Below are 19,409 nucleotides of genomic sequence, written 5' to 3' on the forward strand. Positions count from 1 at the left end.
CTATTGATGATAACATATGTTGTATAATAAAATGATGCCAATTTTCCCCTGTGCTCTAAGAGGATCCATGATTTTTCTTTTAAGTGACTGATACAAGAAGTTTTAATACAAAAGAAAACCAGACTTTCCATCATACCATTCCGTCTCCACACTTTGTTCCAGGAGCAACCAGGCCCACATCGTTAGCATTTAGGTAAAAAAAGACGGTTTTGCATTCAGTGGTAGCATTCTTCTTTGGGACTTGGAGGTGGTAGCTCTTATCTTCTCCCCAGTGAGGGGATTGCTTTCCTCCTGTGCAGTAGATCTTTCCGCATTGGACATCCCTGCAAGAAAGTAAGCGTATGCTCAGAAACAGGCCGGAGACAGAACTGTAGAGGCTAGGCCGGCCTTGTTGGGCCCAGCTTGTCAGCAGATGTAAGAGGAGCCAGGAGAAGAGACAGGCACACTGTTGGCCACTAAGGTCAGGACCATGTTTCTTTTTGAGTTCTCCTGATTTTCACAAATCGATATTACTCTACTGATCATTTGGATTAGCACTACTGTAGTTATCCCCATAAGATTTCCATATTGCTGTTTTTGTCATGGAGCACACGAATTGATTTGGGCCGTGAACCTGTGAGGTTGCTATTATTACAGACCATTATCTTACAGATTTGTCAGCAATGAAAAGGAAGAGAAGGCTTACCCATTTTGGCATGGTTTGCCTGACTTGAACTTGAACGTAAGACTCTTTTGCTCTCTTTGCCATTTTCACTCCAACTGCTGCCTTGTGGCACTTAGGAAAAACTTTGGGGTGTGTGGGGAGCGAACCTACAACTGCATCTCAGAGCAGGCTATCGATCTGATTCGCCCTCTCTCCCTTCCACTTTCAAGTTCTACCACTCTTTCTTTTCTGGCTTTCATTCCTTCATTTCCCGGAGCCTTGGTGATGTAGTGGGTTATGGCCTGGGCTGCTAACTGCCAGGTCTGAAGTGTGAAACCACCCGTGGCTGCCCAGGATCAAGATGAGGCATTCTTCTCCTGTGAAGATTGACAGTCTCAGAAACTCACAGTGGCAGTTCTACTCTGTCTAACAGGCTGACGCGACTCAGAATTGACCCAATGACAGTGAATTCGATGTTTGGTTTTATCAATGTATGGAAGTCTGTTAAATTTTAGCCATTCTTGTACACTAGGGGGCACTGGTGGAGGGATGGGTTTTAGTTGGGTTGCTCATCAGCTTCTCTCTGGGAAAATGCTGAGGCTTTCTATGCAAGTGACTTGATAGCCAGGAGTTCCTTTTTTGTTTGTTTTTTTTTTAAGTTAATTTTTCATTCTCTCCTCTTTTTTTCCCTTTGCACTCAATTTTTGCTTCCTCTCTTTCATTCTTTTTCGCTCTTTGGGTCCTAATCATCTCATGTGTTGTTCCTTTTTCTTCCTCATATTCCGCTGTTTCCACCTGAATGTGTGCAGCGTGGCCATGTCAGCTAGTCCTGCACAGGAGAGATGCTCTTGTGTTCCTGCTCCATTCTCTTCCCCAACTCCTCAGGGAAAAACCCTTAGCAGCCGTTACACCAGAAGCCACACTGATTTTGCAAAACTGTTGGAGGGCACTTGTTTTGCTTCACCAGGTACTTACCTCTCTTTGCAGGAAACAAAGTTGCCTTTTGTGGTTTTGCAGTATCCATATGCATTTCCGTTTCTGTTCAGTTTGTAACAGATATCATGACTTCCTTTCGCCTCTGCGGTCCAAATTGGGTGATGAAAGTAAAAAAATGAAAGCATGAATACCATGACTCATAAAACACCTTACTTTTCTAATGTGATTGATCTGAGAGTATCATGTGGTGGTGAAAGAGGATGGAATAAATGGAACAAAAAGCTATCCTATTGCTTCAGGGGGGCCTTTTAGCAAGGAGAATAGACAGAAAAAGTAACAATTGTGCTTTAGCCTGCATAAAAAGCCAACCAAGGAATATTAGAGGGAAGCTCAAGGTTATGAAGCCCACAGCCAGAGAGATGCTGTGTAATCACTTGCAGGAACGCCACAGACAGCACTACATCCTAGCCTGTCTGTACAAGGAAGTAGCAGAGCAGTACAGGCTATTTTCCTCCTCAATCATGCAGGCGTGCCCTTTTATTGCCTCTCACCATCATCAAACAATTCAGAACACTGATCATTCCGGGTGGGACATTGCCCCATGAAGCAGTAGCCTTCCGAATTCTTGCAAGGAGATCCATTTTCTTGGAATTGATCTTTAGGACACCTAGGGGAGTGGCCAGTACACACTTCAGGAAAATCACACTCATCTTTGGCTGGTCTGCACATGGCCCCTGCTTCTTTCAGCTGTGGAGGGAAAACATAGAGACTGAAGGGATATGTTGAGATTGTAAAAGCTTAGTAGGTGGGCAGAAAGTTGACTCATTTAGTTAAGCATCTAAAAACAAAGAGTTTAAGGATGGACCATAACCCAATAGTAGCAGTCAAATCATTTAACAACTGGTTCACAGTCCTAATGATGGTGTTAAGTGCAGGACAATGATATACCAAAAGGTTGCTTATTATCTAAAAATGATATCCGAACACTGCTGTAGTACAGATGCACGTGATACAAAGAATACGGAGTATAAGTATAGATTTCTTAATTGGGTGGTTGTCCAGTCACCCATCTTAGAGTAAACCCTCATTGCAAGTGTCATCTTCGCAAGGGGTTTGCAGGACTCAGCAGAAGATTAGGCCTAGGCTCTGCTGGACCTGTGAGACTCAGCTGAATCCCACTAGTGCCCTAAGTTCCTTGTTCATTCTAGTCACTACTATCCGTAAGCGTAACTTTAGGTATGTATGGCAAGGAAATGTTTTTGAACGTCACTGTGCCCCACCCTTGAGCAGAGTTAGAATAGAATACAGTGGAGAAGTGGCCAAGAATTCTCCTTCATATTCTTCATCCCTTGTTCCCACACATCCTGTTCCCTCTGCCACAGAAACACATCCAGTCACAACAACTAGGCACGTCTGTGTATAAATGGAGTGCCCATTCCTAAGAAATCACACCCCTCCAAATGAACTCATCCAAATGAATGAGCCACAAATCGTTAGCTCTCATTCCTAAGGGGAACTGAATAACATGGAAATATTCCCGGATTCGTCCATTTAGCACACATGCAATTGTGTTGAATTCTGGGGCAGTTTGACAAAGGAATAAGACATGATGGCATTTCCTTAATCATTTTTAATCTTTTTTTCAGTTCACACATCTTTATTAAAGGGCTGTGGTTACTGGGAGGAGGCCATGATGCTGAAAGAATTTTTAATCTTATGAGATGAAAGAAATGTTGATAGATTTTTTGGTAGTGTCATTTAGACTTCTCATCTTCTACTTTAGCAATATTTACTGACTACTCTCTTCTACCAGATTCCAATCCTAGCATAAGCCCTCTCCCTTCAGGCCTACTTGTTGGCCTACCAGTGTTCTTCTCTCTGACATTTTGTAAGTTGGGAATGATTTTAATAAGGGGCAAAAATGATACTTACTTACATCAGCTACCTCATTTCTTAGAACCTAATACAGCCCAATTCTTAGAAGTCTGAGCATCCCAGAAGAGGCTTGTTGTGTGCTAGCAAGCCCCATTGCATTGTGGGACCAGTTGTGTAGAACCTAGTGGTCAGAGAGCTCTTTCATCCTCTGTGCATTTGATGAGCAGAGAAACCTTGTCTCAGACAGAAGACCTTACCTGACAAGATGTGCAGCATTCTCCTTCTGCACAAGTAAATCCTGGCTTCAACATACATGTTTCTGCATCACAGCAAGAATTAGTACATTCCTTGGGCATAATAAAGAATGAAAGATGAGGAATTGATTTGTGGTTTGCCTTCTGTTTGAGTAGTTAAGCTGGTCCATGACTGTGCAATTTAACATTTATTATCTCTAAGAGTTAAATACAAATACATGGCCCTCCACTATGATAAGTATATAAAAACTATTTGCTCAGAACTTGTGTTTGGAATTTTACTGTGTTTCCTCCCTTCATGGTTATCCAGTACCCCATAGCTAACAGGTTCTCATGGGAAACAATAGTGTCCAAAGCTTGTGACACTGGAGTCTCCTGATGACTTTGAATACCTGAAAGGGTCCATTGTTTCTTGATACATAAGGGCAGTTGTGTGATAATACAACTTGTAAGTTTCTGTTGTTGTTTTTTCTCAGCCCCCAAGAGTATATAGAAAACAAATTTCCCCCAATCTATCACTGACTGACTACTGAAGATGCTCACTTATCTGCTTTAATAAAATTAAAGTGACAAAGAAAATTGTGTCTGCCCGGGTACCTTACATGCTAAGATTGAACTGCAGAACTGTTCCAAAGACTGGGCAACATGGCCTATTTTCAAAACAAAAATACTTTTTCTATGTTTTTATTCTTGTCAAAACAATAGCTAGCAATTCAAAAGTTTTCACATGTACCATTCAGACATTGGCAGCCCATATGTTGTGAACTATAAATAGGTTTAGTCTGCAAGTAAATTCTCAAGTCATCCAATAGAGTGTGATCATTCACCATCCTGTCAGATCTCTTTTGGATGGTGTATGTCTAGAGCATATACAAAAAAAGAAGAAGATAGTTCTCAGACTAGTAGCACCTGCATAACTTTGAACTTGATAGGAATATAGAATGCCAGCCCTACCACATAGTCACTGAATCATGAGCCACTTTTTAACATCTCCAGGTGATTAATCAAAAACTGCCCACTCACTGCCATTGAGTGATGATGGTATATAGTGAACCCCTGTGGGGTTCTGAGACTGTAACTATTTAGAGGAGTAGAAAGCCCAGTCGTTCTCCTGAAGAGCTGCTGGTGGTTTACAAGTGCTGATCGTGTAGATTGCAGCCCAACATGAACCACTATACCAACAGGGCTCTGAGGTATTTACATTTTGAGAAGTGATTATATAGTATATGTACTATATCACATGCAAGTAACACTTTGCTGAAGATCATCCAACAACTGTTGCAGCAGTACATTGACGGGGAGCTGCCAGAGGTTCAAGCTGGGGTCAGAAGAGGATGCTGAACAAGAGATATCATAGCTGATGTCAGATGGATTGGCTCAAAGCAGTGAGTACCAGAAAGATGTTTGTGTTTTATTAACTATGCCGTGTGGGTCATAACAAATTATAGATAACCTTGAGAAGAATAGGAATTCCAAAATACTTCATTGGCACAATGCAGAATTTTTACATGAACCAAGAGGCAATTGTGCAAACAGAACTAAGGAATACTGCAGGGTTTAAAATCAGGTAAGGTGTGTGTCTGGGTTGTATCCTCTCCCCATACTTATTCAATCTGTGTGTTGAGCAAATCATCAGAGAAGCAGGAATATATGAAGAAGAATGTGGCATCAGGGTTGGAGGAAGGCTTATTGCCAAGCTGCAATATGCAGAGGACAGAACCTTGCTTGCTGAAAACGAGGACTCGAACCACTTGCTGATGAAGATCAAGGATTGCAGTCTTCAGTGCGGATTCAGCTCAATGGAAAGAAAACCAAAAACCCTCACAACTGGATCAGTGGGTAAGATCATGACAAATGAATAAAGATTGAAGTTGTCAAGGACTTCATCTTGCTCGGATCCATAATCAATGCTCATGGAAGCATCAGTCAAGAGATCAAAAGATGCATGGCTTTGGGTAAATCTGCTGCACAAAACCTCCTTAGACTGTTGCCCAGCAAGGATGTTAGTTTGAGGACTAAGGTGGTGCTGAGCCAAACCATTGTATTTTCAATCAAATCAGATGCACGTGAAAGTTGGACCTTGGCTAGGTACAACAGACGGAGAACTTCTGCAGTGGAATTGCAGTGCTGCTAAAGCCCCAGGTAAGAACCACAGTGAGAGCACCGTGGATTGTCCAAAGGGCTAGCAAGTCTGTGTGGAGAAGTATGGCCACAGTGCTCCTTAGAGTAAAGGATAGCAAGACTTCGTCCTATCTACTTCTGTCACACTGTCAGGAGAGACCAGTCTCTGGAGAAGGACATCATGCGTGGGAAAGCAGAGTGGGAGTGATAGAGAGGAAGCCTTCTCCCAATGGAGAGGCTTCAGCAATGGACTCAAGCTTAAGAATTGTGAGGATGGTGCAGGGCTGGGCAGTGTTTCCTTCTATTTTGCATAAAGTCTCTGTGGTTTGGAATTGACTGGATGGTCCCTAATAACAACCACAGCAACTCTATGACATGTTCTTAAAAGAAATAGACAATCTGTGCTGCAGAATAAGGATTACTTTAAATTCTCCCTCAAGGACTTAGGCTACATGTTCCAGAAACCAAGACTCCAAAAAACAGGTGACAGATTAAAAGGTTCCTGCTCTAAGAAAGCATTTTCTAATAACTTGAACGGGCCTACTGTGATATAATCTAGCATCCTAACCTCTGAGTTAAAAACTCAAATAACTGACTAGGAGAGGTTCGGTAGAGCACATTTATATTGGGCGTGGGAGAGTAGATTTAAAGTCCCCTGTGGGTCCTTCTCAGGAGAAGAACCAGTTAACATGTGAATGAGGCAAATGAGCTGCTGCTGATCTCCAGCAAGAACATCATATGTGATTATTGATAACTTCATAAACCTTGCAATGGGGCTACACCATCAGCTTGTTTCCAAATGAACACAAAACGTGCCGCCTTAGAAGCTTTCTCAGGAAACCATGGCAGATTGATGGCTATATCACTGTTGGGTTCCAGCTGAGGATAACGTTTCTAACTTAACCACAACAATGTTTAGAAGTACCTGAATGGAGCCACAATCACACTCCTCTCCTTCATCCAACTTCTTGTTTCCACAATATGGAAAATCAGTGAATTTCTCAGAAAATGCAACGTCCATAAGGCATGGCGGTTTATAATCCTTCAGGTATGTCAGGTATTGGTTTTTGCTGCATTTACTAAATTTTAATGCAGGGATGCTACAGATATGATGGATTAAAAATAAACAATCATAAAAATAAGGCACAGTAGTAAAACAACTGTGAAGAGTATAGAACTACTGATTACAAATAATAAACCCTAAAAGCCCATTAACGTCTCTTATAATTTTCATACTTTACAAGGCATTAAGTAACTTGGTTCTTTAATTTTAAAAGTCATTTATATATAACCAACATGCTATTTTAGTGTTTAAGTGTTTGCTGCTCCATATTGACATTTGTCTCTCTTTCAATAATTTCCTTTTTTTATTACCCTGACACGTTTCTAGGGTTCTCAAGGCAACAACTAGTTCAACTTTTTTATAAGTCACTACTTGTTGACTTGGTGCCTTGTGCAGAATTGCCCTCTCAAAATATTTGTTAAACAAAATTATTTATTTAATGATGATATCTTAAATATCCTAGGAATGTGAAACTGAAAATTTTACACTTCTCCCATCTTTCTTCAGCTTGATATTGCATCAACACAGTGGTTAGAAACCTATGACTCGTAGACCTGATTACGTTCGATTGTGATGGTGGCATCACTGAAGATACAATATTAATTATGCGATGATGATGTAAAGCGAGATGTCAGGTATAAGCTCCTCACTTTCTTTCCGTCGCTCTATTGGCTGCTTTACGTATTCTGTTGCCTTTGTTGTGATATTGGAATGAATACTGGTGATCATAAATAGACATGTTCTAATTGTTAGGAAATCCACTGTGAAGATGTGTAGACTTAGTAGCTAACTACACAATGCTTCCAGTAGATTCTGGGAATTCAGGACATTGATTCATTCCATAAAGACTATGGAGTCCCTGAAATATACCTAGGGGGCAGTGGATGATTGGATTCTTCTAAAATGCAGGAGACTGGGCGTCGATTTTGGCCAATGCATCTCCTGTATGGCCAGGACCCATCTGATCGTGGTAGCCTGGATGTGGCTGGAGCCCTGGTGGTGCGGTGGTTAAGCACTCAGCTACTAACTGGGAGATCCGTGGTTTGAGCTCACAAATAACTCCATAGGAAAATGACGTGACCATATACGTCCAGAAAGATTACAGTCTTGGACACCCTTTGGGACACGTCTGCTCTGTTCTACAAGGTTGGACACCCTTTGGGACATGTCTACTCTGTTCTATAGGGTTGGACACCCTTTGGGACATGTCTACTCTGTTCTACAGGGTTGGACACCCTTTGGGACACATCTGCTCTGTTCTACAAGGTTGCTATAAAGCAGGATCCGCTTAATGGCAATGAGTGTGTGTGATGCTCTAATGCCGAACTGTTTCAGTGACTAAGATGGACCAGGAAATAAGAACTAGTGATCTCCTTCTTAAAAACTAGTTCATGAAAACCACATGGGTCTCAGTGGTAACATCTGCAATTTGTAAAGAGATGTCTGTCCGCTCTTTTTGCTTTATTGTGCATGGGGTCACCATGAGTCAAGGACAAATTCCATGCAATTAACAATAACATTCCTGAGGCTTTTGTAGGCAGTAGCAATAAACCAAACACCCAAATCTCTGACCTCACGAGTCAAGTCAATTAAAAAATATATGTGAAATATGTAGAATGAGTAAGTGCTAGGGAGAAATAACCAAAAGGCAATGGAACATGCCTGGACATGTGTGTTGACAGGATTGAAAGTTTTGGTCAAGTGGCTGTTAAGGACCTTACTGAGATGAACATGGAAATGAAAGAAAAATGTAATAGGTTATAGCACAGATGAGCAAATAAAGGAGTGTATTTCTCTTTTAAATGCCCTGGTATGGATAATAGTAATTTGTTCCTGTGTGCTTTTCCAAAATTCTCAGCTGGAGTTTTAGAATTTCTATTACCATATCATCACTAGAGACTATTACAGATGAGATTCAGTCCTAAAAGGGGAACTCCTTGTCATGCCTGGTTTTATGATGTATCTTGTAGGGGCTATTATGGTTTAAAAATCCACTGAATAACAACATATTACCACAATATGAAATTTTACTGAAAAAATCACCCACCCACCCCCAAATTTTAAACATGTTCTCTATAATGTCAGAACCTTACCTTCCGCTGTTGTCCATCACACATTTTCCGGAGTTGCATATACACGGGAATTCATCATGCTGCATCCCAAGGCTATGCCCCAGCTGATGGGCCATCCTATTTGCAACTATATTTAGGTCAGGTAAGAGATCCTAATGCAAAACAATAGTGCATGAGGCATCGCTACAGGATAGTCCACTGAAGCACATCTTGTATTGAACCGGTGGTTCAGTGATCTGATTTCTAACTATTAGCTCAGAAAGCAATAACTTAGCCACTTCTTGTCCTCATGCCTCAAGATGGTGAACTACAAAGTGAGGTTTGACAAATGATATTTTAGAGATGTTAGTGTAACATTTGAAATTCTACTTTAGAGCATAATAATAGCAATTGTTATATTTATGCAGAGTCCTAATAAATAGCCTTGAAACAATAATGAATATGATTATACAAGAGAAGAGAAATATAATTGATCAACTACTCTACCCCAGATATCAAACAGGTAGAACATACACATAATCCCAGTTGCAGAGTTCAGTTTAGTGAAATAATGTTTAAAGAATCATGTGGAGAGTCCATGTCATGAAGAAAGCATGTAAGGCAAACTTAGATCCCAAGGCAGAGTTGGTTGTTGCCTTAGCCTGTCCTGGTATCACACGCTTGAGTCTCCATTTTCATGACAACTTTTAGTTTCCAAAGAGTAAAATTAGCTATCTGGCAGGTGTAAGGATAAAAACGCTCAAATTTGGTACTTTTATCTCATTAATATGATGATTAAAATGTGTCCTGGACTTATACTAACCTAAATAGACTAATAATTGTTAGACTATATTGACACTAGTAGGCATATCCATAGGAATAAAAATAATCAACAGATTTTGTAGTAATTGTAACAAGTTCTAGTTATTAATCTTGAAATTTGAACATGACTGGACTAGGAATACTAAATGCACTAAAAGAAATCAAGGCAAACCTTAAAGTTTTCAAGAACATCATAAGTTAGCTGGGCAGCTTTTGCTAGAAGCTTAGTGATCTTGTAAAGGATCAGATAATCAAATGGGGTTGCCTATTTGTAAGTCTAATGGTTTCTGAAAATGAGCTTCAAGGTTGTCATGATTTGATATATTGTTCATGTGTTTTCTATCAGTGTAAGAATAATTATTCTAATTTGCTAAATCAGCCATCAAGTGTTGTGTATAACACATGTTGTTATAAATAACCATATTTAATGTTCAAAGAGCCTTCTTAATCTTTACATGTTAACTGGGATAAAATATTCTTTTAAAACTCCAAACCATGGTGATTTACCTCCAATACCAATTGATAGTTTTTATATAATATTTATATTTCAATTTGATAAAGGGAATATGACGGTCTCTTCATGACATATCTGTAGGACTGTATAATATAGAGCTTACATGCCCCCCTTTAATCAGACAGTGGGAATTACAGAAATTGAATCCATTCTCTCGGAGGAGGTCATGCAAAGTAAATAACATGTAGCCTACCTTAACGACACTGGAAGAATAATAGGCCAGGCACATACCCCTTGGATAAGAAGCTCCTTGTGCATGTGTGTAGAGCCATTTCCCACTATAAGCAAGATACAAATGCACTGCTCAGTCAACGTTAGAGACCTTGAATTACAGTGAACCACCACAATGCCCATGCTTTTTCATTGGGTTATTTCTGAAGTCCTGGAATTGAGGTTGATTTTCATTGGTCACAAGTTCATTTGACACCAGTGGTATATTGTAAACCCCAGTACACTTAATGCAATCCTAGGCTGAAATTGTAAAAAGATTTTTCTTAAATAAATAACTAGTAGCCTATCATTTTACTTGACTTTAGTCTACCTTATTTTTGTCTCTTCATTAAATATTTGAAAAGACATAAATAAATGTTCAGAGGGAAAGGAAATTGTGAATGGCCTCAGCGCTGACTGTTTAATCCATCCATTGCTCTCTAGTTGATTTTTCCTCAAGGCAGCCCCATACGACCGAGTAGACCTGTACCATAGAATGTCGCCTTGTCTTTCCTTTGTGGCACCTATGCTTGGGGTCATTGTGTGGAACCTGTGCATGGGTTCAAACTGCCAACCTTTAGCTTAGCAGGGATTGCACATTGCATGCACCACCTAAGTTACTCTGACTTTTCAAAGGAGCTAAATAAATAAATATGCCCACAAATAAATTAAGTAGTCCTTTGAATGAATGGAATCAATGTTATACATAATTAGTTGCTGTTGATATTTTTAAAAATCATTTTTGGGGGGCTCATACAACTCTTATCACAATCATGCACCCATCTGTTGTATGTCAAGCACATTTGTACATGTGTTGCCATCATCCTTCTCAAAACATTTGCTTTCTACTTAAGCCCTTAGTATTAGTTCCTCATTTTTCCCCTCCTTTCCTCCTACTCACCCCTCCCTCATGGACCCTTGATAATTTATAAATTATTATTATTTTGTCATATCTTACACTGGGTTGTCCATCCCCCAAGGAGGAAGTTATATGGAGATCCTTGTACTCGGTTCCCCCTTTTTACCTCACCTTCAATTTACACTCCCAATATCTCTACTCTCAGCACTAGTCCTGAAGGGATCATCTGTTCTGGATTCCATGTGTTTCCAATTCCTATTTGTCCCAGTGTACATCCTCTGGTTTGTCCGGCTTTGTAAGGTAGAATTGGGATCATGATAGTGGGGCGTGGAGGAGCATTTAAGAACTAGAGGAAAGTTGTACGTTTCATTGTTGCTATACTGCATCCTGACTGGCTCGTCTCCTCCCAATGTCCCTTCTGTAAGGGGATGTCCAGTTGCCTACAGATGGGCTTGTGTCCCCAATCTGCACTCCCCCTCATTCACAATGATATGATTTTTTGTTCTTTGATACCTGATCCCTTCGACACCTCATGGTCACACAGGCTGGCTGGTGTGCTTCTTCCATGTGGGCTTAGTTGCTTCTGATCTAGATGGCCGTTTTTTGTTGTTGTTTTTTAATTTGACCAATGCTGTAAACTCACAGAGGATTTTATAACTAAAATTCTTGAAAAGAGCTGTCCATTGAAAATGGGACTATTTCAAGATTATCTAAATAAAAAACAGATGAGCCAAGTTGGGTTTGTTTTCAGAGTTGGGTAACTCTAAAAAGAGATGATCACAATTGTTGTAGAGAAGACTCAAATATACGAAGGCTTTTAGGCTAAATGATCTCTTTAAGACTTAGTTGTCATTATTGTTTTTTAAAAATCAAAGTTATATGTTCTATTTCTTTCTTTACTGTTTAAAGGACCCTGCTTCTGCACTTTTTAAGTCTCACTATTTGACTATGCATTTTAGAGATATTTAGAATTCTGTTTTTATCTACTGTGGAGATCTTGGGAGAAGATCAATGATGGGCTTGAAACAATACCAGAGAGGTGCAATCTGGAGCTGATTTCTTCCTTGGTCATGTCAAAACAAAAATGACATGATGGTAGCCTCGTGCTACTCTCTCACCCCTTTGTAAACCTATGTCAGTGTCAAGAGCAAAGCATATAAGAAAGCCAGCACAAGTCTCAAATGTGCCCTGATGGTATTTTACTAGTGCCTCTCTTTCTACTACCCTAACTGCAGATATCCTGTTTGCATGAAATGCTAATTAATGCTCACTGCTCAGTCTAAGACTATCAAAATAAAATTTTTAAAATTTAAATCCACTTTAAATATTTCTGGCCTATGTGTTATTTTAAAATACCTGCAAAAGGAGATTAGGAGGTTCTCTTTACCCAGCTAAATAAATTTCATAGTAAAAGCTTACTACTTTTATCCCTCATGATTTTAGGTCATTCTATAGGTCACCATGAGTCAGAATCAATTCAATGGCTGTCGCTTAGGATTTGGGTTTGTAATGTATGAATGCCCCAAGTCCTAGCCAAGTTCAACTTCTCCTCTGGAGATACGTGCCATGGGCCATCCCAGATATGTAATATAGGAATGACAGTATTTCGGGAGTATGGTTTAGTCTCATCCACTTACCAGAAAGCTAGATCTGACCTTCAAATGCAGGCCTACAAGGCATCGCTAGTTCTGAGTTCAAACTGAAAGTTAACATCTAGACATAAAAATTTGCAAAGTGTATTTTCAGTCATCAGGAGAAACTTTTTGTTGCTGTTGATGAAGAAGATAAAGCGGAAGCTATTCTAATAAATTAGCTTTATGTGGATCAAAGGAACTTCTACAGAGACTCCGTTCAAATAAGTTCTTCCACAATTAAACATTCCTCGAAGTCACAGAAACACAGCCACATAAACCTATAGTCAAATCAGATAATTAATTATTGATCATTTCTTCATGGTCTTAGTATTGGACCAAATTTCTGAATAACAAAAAATGATTGAAATGTCACCTTTTTAGTAATCCAAAGGCATAATCAGTGCAGCGGTACTTTGAATGAGCAAGAAATGCCCAGAGAATGAGATGCTTTTTGAGAAAAGTAGACTTTCGAGGACTCTCACAAGGGGACCCATAGGACATCAGGGCATTAGAGGGTGAAAGTGTCAGCATTGGATTTGTGTAAATGAAGGAAACAGATTCTAAATTCACTTTGCTTACCTAATGATATTTTCCATTCTCATATGGATTTTCCAGTCTCTCTAGTGTTAATCAATATTAGAAGGATTAAAAAATAGTGCATTTATAGTGGTTTTTTCAGGGTTAGACATAACATTTGGGGTAATTTATTTTGATTTTTAAAAAGTTAATTCACAGTGAACCGTGCAGGAAAATAGAGTAGAGACATACCTGAGCAACACAACATGATCAAATGTCCCCCTCTTTTTAAGGACCGTTTCTTGCCATGAAGAAAAACTTGATAAAGTAGTTTCTATGTTTGCATCTACTTTGATTTTATCTTCATTTGTCCACACTTCAAACCCAACCAATGTCACATAAAGGTTCAATGTTTTGTAAAGCTGTTTAAAGAGACAATACATTTTCACCCAGTCAAAATCATGCCTATATTCATTTATATTAAACATAAAAAATAAATTTACTTAAAAGTGTAGGCATCATTTTATGAAAGTTGTAATGCTGCACAATGCCGAGTCGAGCATTCAGAATACTCAGTGAATTGCTATGTCCGACAAAGAAGCAAAGTGAGTCCCTTTGAGCCATGATGAACCTGACAGTCACTAGACTGCGATGGCTCTGCAAGGAACAACTTACTGAAGATCTGCGCTATAATAATAATGAGAATTTCTCAACAGGAGACAAAATAGAATACTTTTATTTTTTTAAACTTCCTTTCTCTACCTGAGTCATGCATTGCTTTACATCTCTCTGCCATATTTGTTCTCTGTATTTGATTTTTAGAACTACCTTGGTGTCTAAGAAGCATTGATGGGATTGTTTAAAATAGGTAGAAATAACTGTAGCCCATACACCTCTGCACTCTTATTCCCCTCTGCTTCCACCTAGTTGATTGATATACTTACTTTAGTGCCAAGACAAAAGATGGCAGACTTGATCAATTATTAGGAGATTTTTGAGACAAAGGATATAATTTCATGTTGATTACACATTTTATAATAGTCACTGGATATATATATATATATAATATTATATTATATTATATGAAGTGGAGCTTTTGCAGTACATACACATTTTTCCTGCTAGGTGAGCATTAAGCAACTCGCTATAGCCTGGGAAGGTTCTCTTTGATCACAGTGATTTTTCTCGAAAAGCAGCTTCACTCAAACGTCATATTTTGTGATGGCTCATTAGAGAGAACAGCATGCAACAGTGAAATTCTGTTTCCTGCTCATGAAAAAATGCCACCGAAACTGTTTGGATGTGGAAGATAGCTTACAAGGATAGTACTATGGGAAAAACTCAAGTGTATGAGTGGTTTCCTCATTTCAAAACAGGTGAAATATCGATTGATGGCAAACCTCATTCTGGACGTTTGTCAACTTCCCCAATGGATGAAGATGTCAACTCATAGTGCATTTGAGGTTTGCTCCACCGGGTCAGACTGTTAATCATGCTTTCTCTTTAAAGGTTCTGAAAAGAGTGTAACGGTGTGCGACAATAAAGGCCTGGTTGTGGCCGATCAGATGGGGGACTGGTGTTGCCATGATGACATTGCCCTGCTCACCCAGCCATCTCCCTGCACCATTGTTTGGCTAAAAGCAGCATTTCTCTTTTGCTCCATGCACCTTACTCACATGAGCTCGCTCCGTATGACTTCTTGTTGCTTCTGCCAATGCAGAGGGACGTGAAAGGACAGCAATTTGATAATGAAGAGGTCAAGGAAAATATGACAGCCAGTCAATTAGATTGAGTTTGAAAAATGTTCCCAAGAATAGAATCGCAGATTTGACAAATGTATTAAGCTCAGTGTCAGGGATGTATACTTAATGTGTACTTTGAAGATGATAAGTTTGTTTGGTTAAAAAATATTAAATTCATAGCTTTGAAAAAAACATTTCAGTTTTTTTAAAGTACACCTCGTGTGTGTGTAACTCCAAAGTATGTTTGAAGAAAGAATTAATGATAAATTATGTGACTTAAGAACTCACAAAATTAATAGAACCCAGATCTCGGGTTGATATAAGTTGGAATTGACTCTGTGGAAGTCATTGGGTAGAGCTCATGCTAGGGGAATTTAAAATTGATGCTACAGATCCCGTACATAACAACAACAATGCATTAAAATGTTTAATTTCTAACGGTGTTGATTCCATTCCATATAGTAACGGTTTAGGAGGAGAAGTATGCCATTTCCACATATCATCCCTTTTGCCTCCGTCTCTATCTTGTGTACTCATATAATTTCCTGTATTGATTAACACAAAAGTACAAAAAAAAACAAGAGATAAATTCAACAAGACTAGACACATAGGTGACCCCCATGTTGAAACTATCTGATTATAATGAACACATTCAAAGGATCTATGGGAGTGAGTGAAAAAGTATCCTACAAAATCGTAGTGCCTTTATTGAACAAGAGTATTAAACGAGGAAGTCATGTTTCCTCTAGCTCCCCTGCATCGAGGTCCATTTCTGAAGGCAGGGTTGCTACCTCCCTAACCCTCCACTGGAAAATTCTATGTTCTGTGATTTACACCACGTCTACATGGCGGTTTTGTCATCCTCAAAGAACTCAGATTGTATTTCTTTCAATGTTCTCGGATGTGCGGGAACAAACAGCTATCGGAAGGGGCAAGATCAGGGTTATAGTATAAGTAGGCTAAGTCTTCCCACAGAAATCCTCGTAAGATAGCCTGCTACCTACAAAGAATGAGCCTTTGTCACATGGAGAAAATAAATCTTCAATGCGACTTGCCTTGTCATTTTATCATAAACGCAAGTTTTGATTTCTTTGACACTTCCTCAAATAAGCCTTGTTTTTGTCATGTGTCCTTTGAGGTGAAAACTATTTATCAGTGTTCCCACTTTGGAATCACACACAAAAAATAGCTGACCTCTCTGTCTTGAAATAACTGGCCCAGTTCACTGGCCCCGTGAATTCCGGCACAAGCCACTATTTGAGTTGGAAGCTCCCACTGCGAGCCCCCCGCCTGCCCTATTAAGGCCCTCAGATGAGACAAGTGCTTTACTCAGAGAAGTTGACTATAGCCATCCACGGATTGAAGAGATGTGCTTAGGCAAGTTTCAATCGAATTAAACCCATTCTTGCTTGAACAGAAACCCTGGTATTAATACTTGTTTTTACTTCCTTTCATAGTAGAAAAGATGGATATAGTAGAGAGAATTCTCAGCTAGCCCCCAATGTTTGCTCCTCCTTGGCATGTGTGTCCTGTATAATCCCTCTACTTCAAAGTAAGCTGCATTGTGAATGTCATGCATTCCTTCACAGTGATTAGGTTACACTACATAACAAAGGTGAGGAGACATTAATGTTCCCTAATCAGCCCGGTTTGAGTGAACTAATGGGTAAATCTTAGAGGGAACTGAGTAGCTTAAAAAGGATCAGAAGGTTGATGCAGAAAGTTTGCCCCGCTGGCTGTCATGTTGTGAGAAGGTCTGAGAAATGAAGGAATGAAAAGGAACTGTCTTAGACACACATAAGAATGAATTCTACCAACTCAAGTAAGGAGAACCTCAGGTCTCAGTGGAGCCTCAGCCTAAGAAACCCTGCTGAGACACTGCACAGAAACTCAGTTGATGCAATGATTGGACTTGACACAAAAACTATGTGAGTTCCTAAATGGGTTAGATTAAGCTGCACATTTTTAATGTAATGTAGAAAATCAGTATCATGAAAAGGTGTATATTTCAACAGGTAAATGGAAAAGTAAGAGAGAATGAAAGAAGTGCTAGAAAAAAAATATGGTACCAGAGTTTAAAAAATGCATTTGATGATTTTATGGATAAATCATCTTGGCATAACCGAGGAATAAATAAGTGAAACCAAAGTTGGTCCAATAGCAAATTACCCATAATAAAATGTACAGAACAAAATGAATGAAGCACACAGAACAGAGGGTGTAAAGCAGAGGCAGAACTCTGTAGTTCAATTAATGTATAATTGTAATCCTAGAATGAGTGGAGAGCGCTTTCATGAAAAATATTGGAAGAGATTATGGTGAATACTTTTTAAAAGTAGTGAAAGACATTAAATCACAGATGTAAGAAATTCAGAGAATTATAAGCAGTATAAAAACCAAACACACACATACACATGCCATACAGGGAAATAAAGTTAAGATTTTCGCATCGCTTCTTAATAGGAAATGTTCAAGCTAGAAAAAAAACATAGTGGGATTTTTAAAGTACAGGAAGGAAAGCACCAAAAAACACAGTAAAGCTTTGAAACCTGCAATGTTACACCCAGCGACAATACTTCTCAAAAATGAAGATGAAACAAAGATTGATTTAGATTCACAAAGCAAAGAGAATTCATGTTTAGAAGACATGTACTACAAAAAATATTTAAAAGAACTTATCAGACAGTGGAGTATATTACCAAAAAGAAACAAAATTATAAGCAAAATAAAATAATTATCTCTGAAAAGATAAATATGAAAGATAGCTTTTGTCGAATTGTTAGTTTCTTGAGTATATAATTTGCCATCTAAAACAAAGATGGTAAATTAGTTTGTGGATTGTAAGCTGTTATAAAAGTTTAAAGTATATCAATTGCAATGCACACACGTGGAGAAATGGCTGTCTTGATGGAGGTAGAAAATCAACAGGGGTCACAACCTTCCCTTGGTTTGAGCACTTGGTTGAAACCACTGGATCAATCCGGCTCATTGAAGATCTTCGTCTTTCTTTTGCCCACTCTCTACTTCACCAAACATGCTATCCTCTTGGTCCTTTCTGAGAAATGCCCAAAGCACGTATGTCATCCTCCCTTCTGTCCCCTTACTGCCCCCTTTATAAGTCGGATTTGCTCATGCTTTGGGCAGTCCGTGGTAGAGTCCATGTTCTTCCCCGACTCTAATTCAGCGGCGTCAGTTCTTCAGTCTCCTCTTCATTCTTCTTTTTGCTATCCAGCTTTGCATGCATGTGAGACACTGGAAAGACAAATGGCCTGGACCAGGCCACCTCAGTCCTCACAGGACAAGGTATCTCCATAACACTGCAAAGAGTTCTTGTGCATCACATTTGTCCACTGCAATCCAACCTTTCCTTTGTTCACTGCTGTTTCCATGGGTGTTTTCCAGGTAAAATGACATCTTTGACAACTTAGGCTTTGCTTGTTTGTTTGAGGTGAGCCTGCTTGTCACAAAATATTCTATTTCACTGTTACGTCTCCTCTTCTTTTTATAAGCCACTCAGACCACTATTTAGGGTTTTTGGGGGGCGGGGCTAGGGAATTTGGCAGTATATTTTGTTTTAAAAGAAACGTACTATATACATTGACACAGCCCATCTCAAGAAATGAAGTAATAATATCCTTTTAAACCTTCCATATAGATGGTTTTTTTGCTCCCTACCAGCTCTCCACCCTTCCCCTTTCCCTGTTCCCGTGACATTTCCCCGCTTCCTCACAGTTATCAAAGTATTGGTATATAAGCCCCATTTCTTGTTCATTGTTTTTTGTTGAAACTGTGGTGCTATTAAGTATTTATTCTTGTAAGATTGACTGAACTTGCTAAGCATACTGCTTCTAGTTTTGTCCGTGCCTTTTGTTGTTTAAGAAAGTTGTCATTTTTTTTATTGATGATTTTAATCCATCGTATGAAAGTACCAGAGCTTGTTTATCCATTCCTATAGAATTGGGGGTTTTGTTTTTTCCCATAATTTCATGATTTTGCTATTATGGAAATTGCTGCAGTAAACATAGGCATGCATATATTTGTTGTTGTATTCTTGATTTCTTTGGAGTATATCCCCGGTAAAGACATTGCAGGATAATAATGTACATTTGTTTAAAGAAGTGCCTTACTGATTTCCATAATGGTTGTACAATTCATTCTACAATGTAATA

General features: G+C 39.1%; 1 protein-coding gene across 1 annotated transcript in view; it reads right to left on the reverse strand.

Moving 5' to 3' along the window:
* ADAM7 (ADAM metallopeptidase domain 7) overlaps nucleotides 1-19,409 on the reverse strand; it is a 68,968-nt gene that overhangs the window by 16,554 nt on the left and 33,005 nt on the right. The window contains exons 9-16 of the mRNA XM_075557207.1: nucleotides 13,751-13,920; nucleotides 10,473-10,557; nucleotides 8,986-9,116; nucleotides 6,755-6,929; nucleotides 3,712-3,801; nucleotides 2,131-2,326; nucleotides 1,619-1,721; nucleotides 137-323 (exon numbers count right to left, since the gene is read on the reverse strand). Of these exons, the coding sequence (XP_075413322.1) occupies nucleotides 137-323; nucleotides 1,619-1,721; nucleotides 2,131-2,326; nucleotides 3,712-3,801; nucleotides 6,755-6,929; nucleotides 8,986-9,116; nucleotides 10,473-10,557; nucleotides 13,751-13,920 (1,137 nt within the window). The remainder of the gene's footprint in view (nucleotides 1-136; nucleotides 324-1,618; nucleotides 1,722-2,130; nucleotides 2,327-3,711; nucleotides 3,802-6,754; nucleotides 6,930-8,985; nucleotides 9,117-10,472; nucleotides 10,558-13,750; nucleotides 13,921-19,409) is intronic.

The sequence above is a fragment of the Tenrec ecaudatus genome, chromosome 8 (assembly GCF_050624435.1).
Source record: "Tenrec ecaudatus isolate mTenEca1 chromosome 8, mTenEca1.hap1, whole genome shotgun sequence".
NCBI classification, from domain to species: Eukaryota; Metazoa; Chordata; class Mammalia; order Afrosoricida; family Tenrecidae; genus Tenrec; species Tenrec ecaudatus.